This window comes from Schistocerca nitens, chromosome 1, assembly GCF_023898315.1.
Source record: "Schistocerca nitens isolate TAMUIC-IGC-003100 chromosome 1, iqSchNite1.1, whole genome shotgun sequence".
Classification (NCBI taxonomy): Eukaryota; Metazoa; Arthropoda; class Insecta; order Orthoptera; family Acrididae; genus Schistocerca; species Schistocerca nitens.
Window position 1 is genome coordinate 676,691,331 of NC_064614.1, and position 12,016 is coordinate 676,703,346.

Genomic DNA, 12,016 nt, shown 5'->3' on the forward strand with positions numbered 1-12,016 from the left:
TAAAGACCAAACTTCTCTGTCAGCCTTCAAGTAATGAGGGCATGCAGCACTATGATAAGACATTAAGCTCACGGACACCATCACTGCCATTTGGAAAGAGTTGGTAATTTTGCTACACCAGTTCCATCCTCTACCTCAGTCCCCCTTTTTATCAACAACACTGACAGAACACACCAATACACTGCACGTAACCTCGTCTACAGTAAATTGTTCCACTTAAGCCAAGACCCTCGTATAACGCAAAACAAAAGGGGACATTGCGAGCAAAGGATTAAAACTATCAAATTAGGTGGCAGAATATCATTTTACTTTAACTTGCTTTTTTGTAATTTGATAACAAATGCCTTTAACAAATCATCTTTTTGTTACAGGTGAAACAACGGAGGTGTCTGTTTCGCTGTTCATCAATCGAATTTCTGCGGTTGATGAGAACAAAGAGGTAAGTGTGCAGTATTTCATCTGTTATATTCAAACAGTGTAAAGATTTCATTATGGTATTGATCTGCTTATAGAACCTCATAATTTTAAAATACTGTATATTCTGTTTCCTAACGTTCAAAAAAAAGATTGCAACATACACGTAATGTGTTCCGCTTCTTAATGTTAATATAATCCAACCGCAAAAGTTTTGAGGGCAAATTTCGTACAATGGATATATGGTGCCATTATACAGGACGTCCCAGGAAGAATTGTCAGTATTCAGGCATATGAGAGAACGTTCAAAGCAAAACATATAGTAAACATGGTTCTTAAGATGCACACCTTAGGAACTATGAGCAAAAAATGTTCAAATGTGTGTGAATTCCTATGGGACCAAACAGCTGAGGTCATCGGTCTCTAGACTTATACAGTACTTGAACTAACTTATGCTAAGAACACCACACACTCCCATGCCCGAGGGAGAACTCGAACCTCCTGCGGGAGGGGCCGCCCCTAACCGCCTGGCCACTCCGCGCGGCAGCTATGAGCACTTCATCTTCGACACTGTGAAACAAATCTCTTCTCCTGTAAGCTCTTTCCTTTTCATGTTTTGGGAGGAGGTAGTATGGACCAAAAAAAGAATACATTTTCTGGTAAGCATGGGCACTGAAATGCATAGAACTATGATCACTTACTCAGTAGAACAGACATGTTTCACAGTAGCGAAGATGAACGAGGGCTCATAGCTCTTCAATATGCACTTTAAAACTTATGTTTATCTGACTTTTTTGCTTTAAATGATCCTTCCTCTCATGTGCCTGAATACTGACCATTCCTCCCAGGACTTCCTGCATCTCGTCTGAGTGTACCTCCGCAACATGGTAGTAGCGTGATAAACCGCTAGTTCTCGACAGATATTGGGTACGCCTTTAGAACAACTCGTCGCCTTCTTCGTTATTTACAGGTAGATGTTTTGAACGGCAGAGCAGCCTACACATGCTCAATCTAGTTCTGATGTCCACAGAACTGTAATAAATACGAAGGGAAGCACTTCAGGCTAAGTTACTACACACGTCAAAAAAAGTTTTGCATCACCCCGGATCCCAGAACTCCTGAAGATAGACGTCGACTGTAGATATTGTATCACAGACACAGTCCCTTTGACTGTTCAGAGATGCCACTAAACCCACCCAAAGATATAAACAGCTATGCATGAGCAGCACCTATTAGACGGAGGGGTCTGACAGCCGATCAGTTCCAGTCATTCCACGAGGAAGGAGGTACACGGCTCATTTTGTCTGTAGTTCAACCATGCCTAGACGCAGTTCAATAGCGTCCGCATAGTTACTTTGTGCCAGGAAGGGATCTTAACAAGGGAAGTGTCCAGCCATCTCGAAGTGAACCAAAGTGATGTTGTCCGGACATGGCAACAGGCCGCCAAGGGCTACTACTGTAGCGGATGACCGCTATCTACGGATTATGGCTCGGAGGAACCCTGACAGCAACACCACCATGTTGAATAACGCTTTTCGTGCAGCCACAGAACGTCGTGTTACGACTCAAAACGTGCACAATGGGCTGCATGATGCGCAACTTCTCTCCCGACGTCCATGACGAAGTCCATCTTTCCAGCCATAACACCATGCAGCGCGGTATAGATGGGCCCAACAATAAGCCGAATGGGCCGCTCAGGATTGGCATCACGCATTAGAGGCACCGATGTGTACAGCAATCTGGACCACCACCGCTGAAGGTCTTGCTGTATGGTGGTGCAACACGCAATTTGTGGGTTTCATGAGCAAATAAAAAGGGCGGAAATGATATTTATGTTGATCTCTATTCCAATTTTCTGTACAGGTTCCGTAACTCTCGGAACCGAGCTGATGTAAAACTTTTTTTGATGTTTGTATATTATTTCCTTTCTGAAGGGTGCATAGTGTACGTATAATATCCAGTCCTTTTGATATTTCTTAAACTGAGATCTTTTCCAGCTGCCTTTTATATTTTAGATATTTCTGTAACTTATTATTCTTATTGCATCAAGACGTGTTCTGTTCAAATTCCACAGCAAGACGTTTGTAACCACTTTGGTAACGCTTACAGAATTCCAGAACTTTAAGTTAACAGATTTAAAATATTTAACTATAGAAAGACTTTTAACACATCGCAGTAAACATAATCAAATAAAATTACATGCCATTTTGAGGATACCACCATGATAGAGTCAACTGCCATAGATGATAACGTTTCGATGGAAAGGGTGAGCACTGACTATCGCGCATCGTAACAGCCAATAGGCGGGTCACACAATTCGGCAGATATTTAATCTGCCGAGTGCTGAGCAACATCACACAGCCCGGAACAATCTCGTCGCTATTGGGTACAGAAGCCCCACGCGTGTAAGAGAATCTCACCATACGTCACAGGGCACAAGGATTATCATGGGCGAAGACACTTGTGTGTACGCTCGAAGAATTGGAAAATCACCTGACCTTACAAGTGAAACGATTATCGCACTGTACAAGTACGTCTAAAACTAGACAGATATGAGCACTGTTCAGAAAGGTGACAGAAATATTCCCATGTGTGAGATGTTTACATGGGAAAACTAAAACCCCGATGTATCTGTCATCGTATCTCACCGGAGAATGATGTAGGAATCTACTTTTAATGTACTATCGTTTGTTCGGCTCTAGTTCACGCAGACAACCTGTGACTTCTGTATCACAATAAACTACATCTTCGCTATCGAATTGCGTCAGCGAAGTTTGAGTACAAACTCGCAGACATTCGGGTACTTGTGTGACCTCGAGCGAACCTGAGATACATCCTAATGAGAACATCTGGGACGCCACTCAGAGCGGATAACGTACCTCTTTCATATCTGAGAGCGGTCTCCGTAGTTTGAGAGCTAATAGATATAGATCATACTCCAGGGTTTTCGAGTTCCTGTGGAGTTCATGTTACAACATGTTGCCGCAGTTGTCACGATGGAAATGCATGCTACACTCTACTAGGTTGATGTCTCTGATTCAGTTGCTCACGGGTGTAAAAGTAATAAATTATAACTGCCTGAGATTACCAAAGTAGCCATGCCATACATGAGTGTCATACTTCAAAAGATAAATCACTGTTCAAAATGCAAATAACTTAACGTTCGTTAAATACGTGTGATATAGACACCAGCTTGTAACTCACAAGTATTTTCAGAATGATTGTCTCACTGACCTGAAAGGAAGCAGGAAAATCTGTGCTGATGTCAAATATCCAGTTCCTTGGTGTAGGCTACGGTACCTCCTCTCTGGAAGCGTCAGGGGATGAGAGTCACATTACACAATAGAACGAATATTAGAATCAATCGAGTTTCGAAATCCAAACGTCACTATCTACCAAGAGTTTGCGGAGGTATGGGCCTTACTAAAATGCATTATCTACTACAGTATTCTCCTGTACTATTAATTCTTTTCTAGAACATGCTGATCAACTGGTCATCTACTTTTCTGCAATGTACGTTTAATTACTTAGCACCCCTGCCTTAGTAAAAATCTCACATTTTTCCTGAATTAAGTACAGTAACTTTTTAATTCAAATTAAACCATGTCGAGAACACAGAAACGACAAATTTGGAATAATAATGTCAGGTAGTTCGATTTTCGCTAATTTCGAACAGGTATACTTTCTCTAAGTGTGTTGGCATTTGATAATTAGGTTAAAAATGATTCTATTCGAAGATTGTAATGTTAAAGGATATGGGCTAGTTGTACACAGGAATAACAAAAAATATTTTCTTTCTGATGTTTCTCTTTACGGGGAATTACCTATTATTTACTCACACGAGTATCAAACATCACTCTATGATTCCTAATCAGACAGTAGAACACTAATAATACTTCTATAAACATATTCAGTTTTAAATAAGGAAAATTTAAAACAACATAAAAATCTGACCATTTGATCAAGCGCGTTGTAACCAAAATTGCTAAGGCTTTCAAGGCCACTTGTTGACAAACTGCCTCTTAGCTTCTGTCTCGGATTCATCGGCCGACGTTTGTTTGACGATTTTTCTGATGTTTCGCCAGCACGAGTTGCTGGCATCGTCAAAGCTTCATCCTCCATTGCTGGTGGTGGACTGGATTCGAGCTCGCAGCCGCAAATTATACGTACTTGGCGCGCAAGCGATCAAGGGCTTTTCCGTGGTCATTTCGGGTCAGTTCTCCTCTTGCTACCTGCAACAATCGTTCGCTTAGCGCGGGAATGCAGGACCTGTTCACCTTGAGGCTTTCTTCTCTCTTGTTGAATCTATTCTCATGCTTGTGTATTTCTACATCTTTCCTGAACAATAGGGTGTCATAGCTCTTCTCTACAGCCAGAACTTCCGGATAGGTGAATTTTACCATCTGGTCGGCTCCACACTGCACTTAATCTGCCAGGGCCCATTCCTCCACCTGCCCCAACCTGCAATACCGCTTATATTCAGTGATCCTACTTTGACTGATCGTCCAGTCATTCCAACATAAACTTTTCCGCATGTGCATGGTATGTGGTATATTACTGACATTCCAAGTGGGACCCTTTTCTCTTTTGCCGATCTGAGACATTCTTTGATCTTCTTTCTCGGTTTATAAATAATCTTTACGCCCTGTTTGCGCAATATACGACCGATCCTGTGCGTCACTCTGGGAATGTAAGGCGTAAAGGCCGTACCCGAGGCTGACCATATAATAAAATTCTCCGACAGGGAAGTTCTGGCTGTAGAGAAGAGCTACCACACCCGCTTGATCAGAGAAGCTATATAAATACACAATGACGAGAATAGCTTAAATAAGAAAGAAGTAAGCCTCAAGGTGATCGGATCCTGGATTCCCGTGTTGCAACAAACGACCGTTGCAGATAGCAAGAGGAGAACCGCACCGGAAATGACAACGGAAAAGCCACACGGCATTGGTGCGCCAGGTACATATAATCTGCGGCCGCGAAATCGACTCTAGTCCATCACCAGCAATGGAGGGTGAAGCTTTGACAATGCCAGCCACTCGTGCTGGTGAAACGTCAGAAAAATCAAACAAACATCGGCCGAAGAACCCGAGACGAAAGTCTACAGGAAGTGCGTGCATTGTAACCGTTTCAAAATTATTATAATTGAAAAAAATCTATTTTATTATGTGTAATGGACGAAGAAAATGACGACTTTTAATCAAAGCACGTGTTACAAACATGTTTTAAACTGTACATCTACAGTTTTGTTGACGCGTTCGTGTCTGCCTGATTTGTGAAACTGTCGGCATTTGGCAGGAGATCTCACTTGACGTGTTCCTGTACGTACACTGGAGGGATCCACGTGTACACATCCGCAATGACACGGACGTGAACCATGTGGAGCTGACCTGGAAACACCGAGAGCGGTTCTGGGTGCCCGATCTGTACATCCGCCAACTACGGGAGATGAAAGTGTTATCGCTCTTCCAGGAGATGACATCTCTGCGTCTCTTCCGCAACCACACCATGCGCATCAGCATCGGGTGAGTTGCGTATCGGTGCCTGACTCACACAGAATCCTGCGACAAGTAAGAACTTGAAGAACTGGCTGGAAGCATGTGTGACGACTATACGTAGGAATTGGTACTAATATTATCACTTCTCTGAAAAAAAAGCTTTTGTAAAGAAACTGGCTTAGACGTCCGGCTAGTTCACAGTTCTTTTCCACCCACACATTGTCAGAAAACGTGTCACCTTTTTGCGTCGACAGATATTTACCCACGCATTTTCTTGTTACTGTGGGCTAGAAAGTAACATCAAAAAGTACAGTATCCTGAAACGCTAACAGCATAGTCATTTGACAAACCTGATTCACTTTTAAGTATGAATGTGAGACATCTCAAACAAGCAACTGGCAGTCATCTGAGGCTTTTTTAAAGTGCATTCGAGATTAAAATTTACTATCTAAAAGTTTTTTTCAATCTTCCTACTGTCAGTTATTATTTATAAAAAGTATACTATGGTCACCGTCTTTCGACGTAAAATGAAATTTCATATCTTGCAATCTTCAACACGTGTCAGGCAAAGTAAATATAAATAATTCCGAAAGGAATTTCATATCTACATATAAAACAGTAACCGATCACGACAGTTTATTATGCTCCCATGCACAGAAAGTGAATGCACTATGCACTACAGCGTTAAGCTGCAAACAACAGTTCTTACATGCGTGTGTATGCAATACTTGTTGAGTATGAAATATTAACCAAAATATTTGCGTTTCACTCTGAATAAAGATTCAAGTTCATTAGATAAATACGTTTTTTTAAGTATTTATGCAAGAGTCAGGTTCATTTAGTACATGTGAATATTTTCTTAAGTATTACGCAAGTAACTGTGATGTCTAATGCTTTCAGAGCTACGGTGATCATCAAGTGTGACATGGATTTCGTGCTCTACCCGCTGGATGTACAAAGATGCGACGTCGACTTTAGTAGTTGTGAGTAACGCCCGTAGCTACATTACACGCTACTCTCGCAGTTTCGTTTCCGCAGCGTGTTTCCTGCTTTGAATAACTCACGTAGCCTTTCGGTTTTTGTGGTTGTATTAATAAGTACCATACATTCATACAGAACTTGTTCGTTTTTCCAGACAAATACACGATCGCGGACATGAATTTTAAGTGGGTAGGTGAGAAGGCCCTAAGTTTCCCAAGCGACTTCGGTGACGGTTACAGGCTTCCAAAGTATGTTGTGTCCTTTTCTACGGAGGACTATTCTCAAGGTGTCTATTACGGCGAAGGCAAGTATTCATGTACTATAATTATCTTCCACAAATTGTTTTCCTATGTGAAGTGGCTTCTGTAACTGATTAAAACTGAAAAAACCATATATACAGGGCATTCGTAGTTACTCATATCAAATAACAAATTTGAAATTGTGAGAATTACCTAAAAACTAAAAAATTCTAATAGTGTAAATTTGAATTCAAAATCGGAAAATATAAAATGCACCATGAACCACGCGTGTTTTTTGTCGTGATTTGAATACACGTTACCACAGATAGAAACTAAACGATCAAGACAGATAGAATTTATCATTAGTACTAGCGTCCACTTAATTCTTAACCGAAAGTAACTAAACATTTTCCCAAAGTGTGAGTCAGTAACGTAACAAAAAAGACAAGATGGAGACATAAATCTACTGTAAATACTCGTAGTATATGATTGTGGATTTCAGGGGTCTTTGGTGACTTGTGCTATGGACTCACTTCGTAAATTCACAACTGCAGCTGATGTGACTTCGGATCTCAGATTCAAAAATTAGAGCCGCATCTTAACGAACTAAATTTCATTCACATACGTAATTACGTAGTTCAGACATAGGCTTACATTACGAAGCAATCAATATAACGCCTGTGAAATATGAGATCAGTCATACTGCTAACTAACAGAGATGTGTGGTTAAATTTCATGGAAGTATATTGATGTTAATTGCATTATCTGGCACTTGAAAGTAAAGCTCGTCTTTGTGTAACGCGTGTCTCAGGGCGAAAGCTTCATCTATAGACTTGTTTATCATCGCAAACTACTGCTGTAGGAACCGCAACCGGTATAAAATTTTGACATCAACAAAAAGATAATGTTTGAAGTTACATAGAAATTCATATTAAAAACACTGCATAATTGTGTCTTCTTTCTATGGTTATAAACACTTTTTCCTAAACCAATTTTCTTCTTATTTTGTGAACATACGTTGCTTAAAACATTACATTTCAACTTCGAGAGCAGCGAATACAAAGACTGTCGCAATGCACAGTCACGCAATAGGAATATCTATGGAGCGAACTTTCAGATGCACAGAGCGGAAACTCCAACAGTTACCTGAGCTCGGTATTAATGGAGAAAAAAAAAACACAACCAAAAAGCTAATGTTTTATTTTCAATATGTTATTATTGAAGGCGTAGCCGTAAGGCTTGAACTTCTATTATCAGACTGGGCAATCCAAGATGCCCCAATAACTTCTGCACCGGTACCTGAGCGCGGTGTGGCTAAGGTTTGTCCATAAGCGCACTGCAGACTTTTAGTGTCAGATCCCGCTCAGACATAACGTGGATTTTGTTGAAAGGCACCTCAGTGACTTGCATTCGATATCTGGAATGAACCTGTCTTAAAACTGTGAAGAGATAAAAATAAGGATATTTCATTTGTTTGCGACAAGGAGTCACAGCTCAGACGTCGCTAATTATTTTGCTATAGGGAAAGAAGCGATAATACAACTACTTTTTAGGCTTTTTATTGCACTTGATCATGTCACTTAGTCTTTGTTTTAATAACTTTTTCTACAGCGGGTTATGAAGTGACTTGCTAGTACGATAAAATGGACATGTCCTGAAAAATATAAAATTTGGAACTGTGGCATGTAGAAAGTTAGCTATTTATTACACAATAAATGATTTTAGGAATGAAATTTTTTTGTATTTCCTTTCTCATGCCATATGTTTAACCATCGATCATTTTTCGAGAACTAAATTATTAATCACAGATACGCATTCTGCATGATATTATTATAGTACTATTAGTTTCGTATTGTAATTACTTTGAAATAAGCAAAATGGTATGTACCTTTTTGTAACCCAGTGAAAATGAGTCAGGCTGTCATATAAATCTAATCGCAGGTGAAAATTACTCGAAATGTATATACATTCAACGTATTGACTGACTACACATTCCCGCTCTGTCGAACTTATTTATCACTTATTTAGTAAATATATGTCCATACAGACACTAAATTACCCCTGCTTTATGAACTCCATATTAAGTTATGGCTCGATATAAATCGACACACAAATCGCCTCTTCCTGCAATGATAACTTGAAATAGATCTCTGTTGTGCTTACTTGTAAGAGGAAAAGTTTTCTCTTTTTCCGTACATTGATTTGTACCAATTATTCACCATTGCCATTACTAAGAGATAAGTATGTAAAAACAGGACAAATAAAAGTGTAATATCAAAAGTTTCGGTCTTAGCTCAGTATGAAAATAAATAGAGTTATATAGTTACATATAGAGTCAAGTGTCTATTTTGGTGTGCTCTTGGCCTCATGTATAGTACACTACTCTCACTCCATAGATATTCCTCCTCTTTGTACACAGTCGTCTTGAAGGTACACCTTCATGGGAGACGTTTACAGCTATTTCTATTGTCGTTTTACCTGACTACGTTCTTTGATATATTACGGAAAGACCAATGTGTGGTGAAGATTCATTTCAAGGGAAACATTGCGCTGAACGACAAAAGCGAAACGGAATCCTGTTAATAGTGACTGAAGTGTAAGCTTGCAATCACCTGTTACCGAACTTCAAAAAACTAGAGGTATACAATTTTTCTGTAACTTTGACCGCTCATATAAGAAATATACACAGCTGATTATTACATTACCACATTGTTGACGAACTACAGAACGTTCCATAATATACCATTCTGTTAGAGAAACGGGTGTTACACCGATACTATTAATAAAGCATATTCCGAGGTGCATAAAAAATCCTTGATTATAACACCCATATGTTTCGCAAACTCGACTTTCACTGCACTTGTATGTACAGCTATGTTCAGCACAGTAGATCCTAGTACAATTATTTCCTCAGAAGTTGGCCAATATGTTATGCCATCAGAAAAGAAAACTCAGATTCAGAAACGACATTTGGTTCTAACAACAGTAGGACTTTTAAGATCTAAGTTAATCGCAAATATGAAAACAGACAGTAAACATTATTGATAGAGTTTCATAAATCAGATGGTGCGAAATTTTAGATACAATAACCATATCAACTCTTGAAATAAGGTGTGTAGCAATATTTCCACCTGAGTTCTTGTTCCATATACGTTCTGCTATTGAATCAGAGAAGTAGACAAACTCAAGAAAAATCAGTATTTCACTATATCTCCGTAAAACTGGAAATCTCTGTGATCTCGACAAAGCCAGTGCCACACCCTTTTACGAGTGAAACGGTGGCTGTTTCGCAACACCGACAGATATATTACGCTCCAAGTTCGCCGGTCTGACACAAGTAAATGAGTGTCCGTCTTTGTCTAGTAAATAACTAGACACTCTTAACTGCATCGCTTCCTTCATCACAGTGACAAATAACTCTACTCCTGAAGCATTTACTATTAGTTTCGCATTTTATTTCAGTCTCACGTATGAGACATGGCTTGGCCACAGCTGAAATATTTGGTTGCCTAGTTCGAATAAAATGTATACCTTTCTTCTATAATTTGCAGTACACACTTGTACCCGGTATTTAGTGCCCTAGATAGTGTTTAACACTGAATACCCATTTTTAGGTATCCATATACAATGAAAACCAAGAGAGTATTCTGCTGACATTCCCGAAGATTGTTACAGGAGGTATGCCACCCCGGCACCTTCTTCTTTGTTAGTTGCGAGTTTCCTCCGCAGGTGTTGCTGACTTTTATCGCTGGTCACGTTCGTCTTGAATACGTCGTCGATAAAAGACAGCATAATGAGGACTGAAACTATTAATACATGTAAATAAAATAGTTTACTCCACCAGTCGCTCATTTATCTCTCCAGTATGCGTTTCGATGTTTCACAACATCATCTTATAGTGGAGAAGTATAGAGTTACATTGCTCATGTTAGTGAAAAGCACAGACGCCTTTTCACGGCAGTACACCAAGTGCAAGGCACATTGTATTGTGTCTTTTGCTGGTGATAAAATTGACTTTTCAGAAAAGGCCCATTTAAAATTTAAAAAAAAAAAAAAAAACAAGTATTTGTTAGGGTAAAAAGTACTTACAAAGTACAGGCGAAAATATACTGTATACTGACCGTTGTTGCCTGCGCTCTTCTCTGTACCTTTATTTACACTCTCACTCCAAGATATGCTTGCTTACATTGAATACAAAGATTATTGAATGGTGCAACTGCTGGAGCTCGGCTGTTCGTTTACTGTATACAACAGTTCATTTGTTATATAAATGGTTAAACAGGGTGAATCCGTGATTATGTTACAAACTTTCAGGGATGACTGAGAAGGGCAAATGTGTCAATCTGAGATAGTGGACCCTGGTCCGGAAACGACTAAGTCGATAGTTATAAGCAAAAATCGCTCTGATAACTCTGTTAGTGGAATACATGTATCGGTACTGTTGCTGCATAGATTTTAGGGTAGGCAAAACAAGAAAAGTCTAGTAAACATAGGCTATAGAACATACATATTAAGAACTAAGAGCCCATGTTCATCTTTGCTACCATGAAAAACATCTCTTCTACTAAACAAGCACACATGGCTTTCAAGGTATGCATTTTAGGGTCAATATTTACCGCAGGTTTCTTTTCATACTGCCTCCTCCAAACTTATGGAAACGAAAGACCTTGCAATAGATGTGTTTCACAGTATTTTGGGGCAGCGGGTGGAATAATTGTTATAAATGTTTTGTATTTATGCTGTTTGCCGTTCTCAACACTGGCTCTCTAACCACAATATTGGCAACCAGAAAGTGATTAGCAAAACGTGAAGCCTGTAATTAGAATTCCTAGTGCCCACTTCATCTGAGAAATACATTTATAGCTACAGCTTATAGCTCTGAGG

At 39.6% G+C, this 12,016-nt stretch overlaps 1 protein-coding gene across 1 annotated transcript in view; it reads left to right on the forward strand.

Annotated features, from left to right (window-relative positions):
* LOC126194889 (glycine receptor subunit alpha-4-like) overlaps positions 1-12,016 on the forward strand; it is a 108,075-nt gene that overhangs the window by 28,286 nt on the left and 67,773 nt on the right. Inside the window, exons 3-6 of the mRNA XM_049933281.1 lie at positions 372-439; positions 5,713-5,939; positions 6,813-6,895; positions 7,048-7,197. Coding sequence (XP_049789238.1) covers positions 372-439; positions 5,713-5,939; positions 6,813-6,895; positions 7,048-7,197 — 528 coding nt within the window. The remainder of the gene's footprint in view (positions 1-371; positions 440-5,712; positions 5,940-6,812; positions 6,896-7,047; positions 7,198-12,016) is intronic.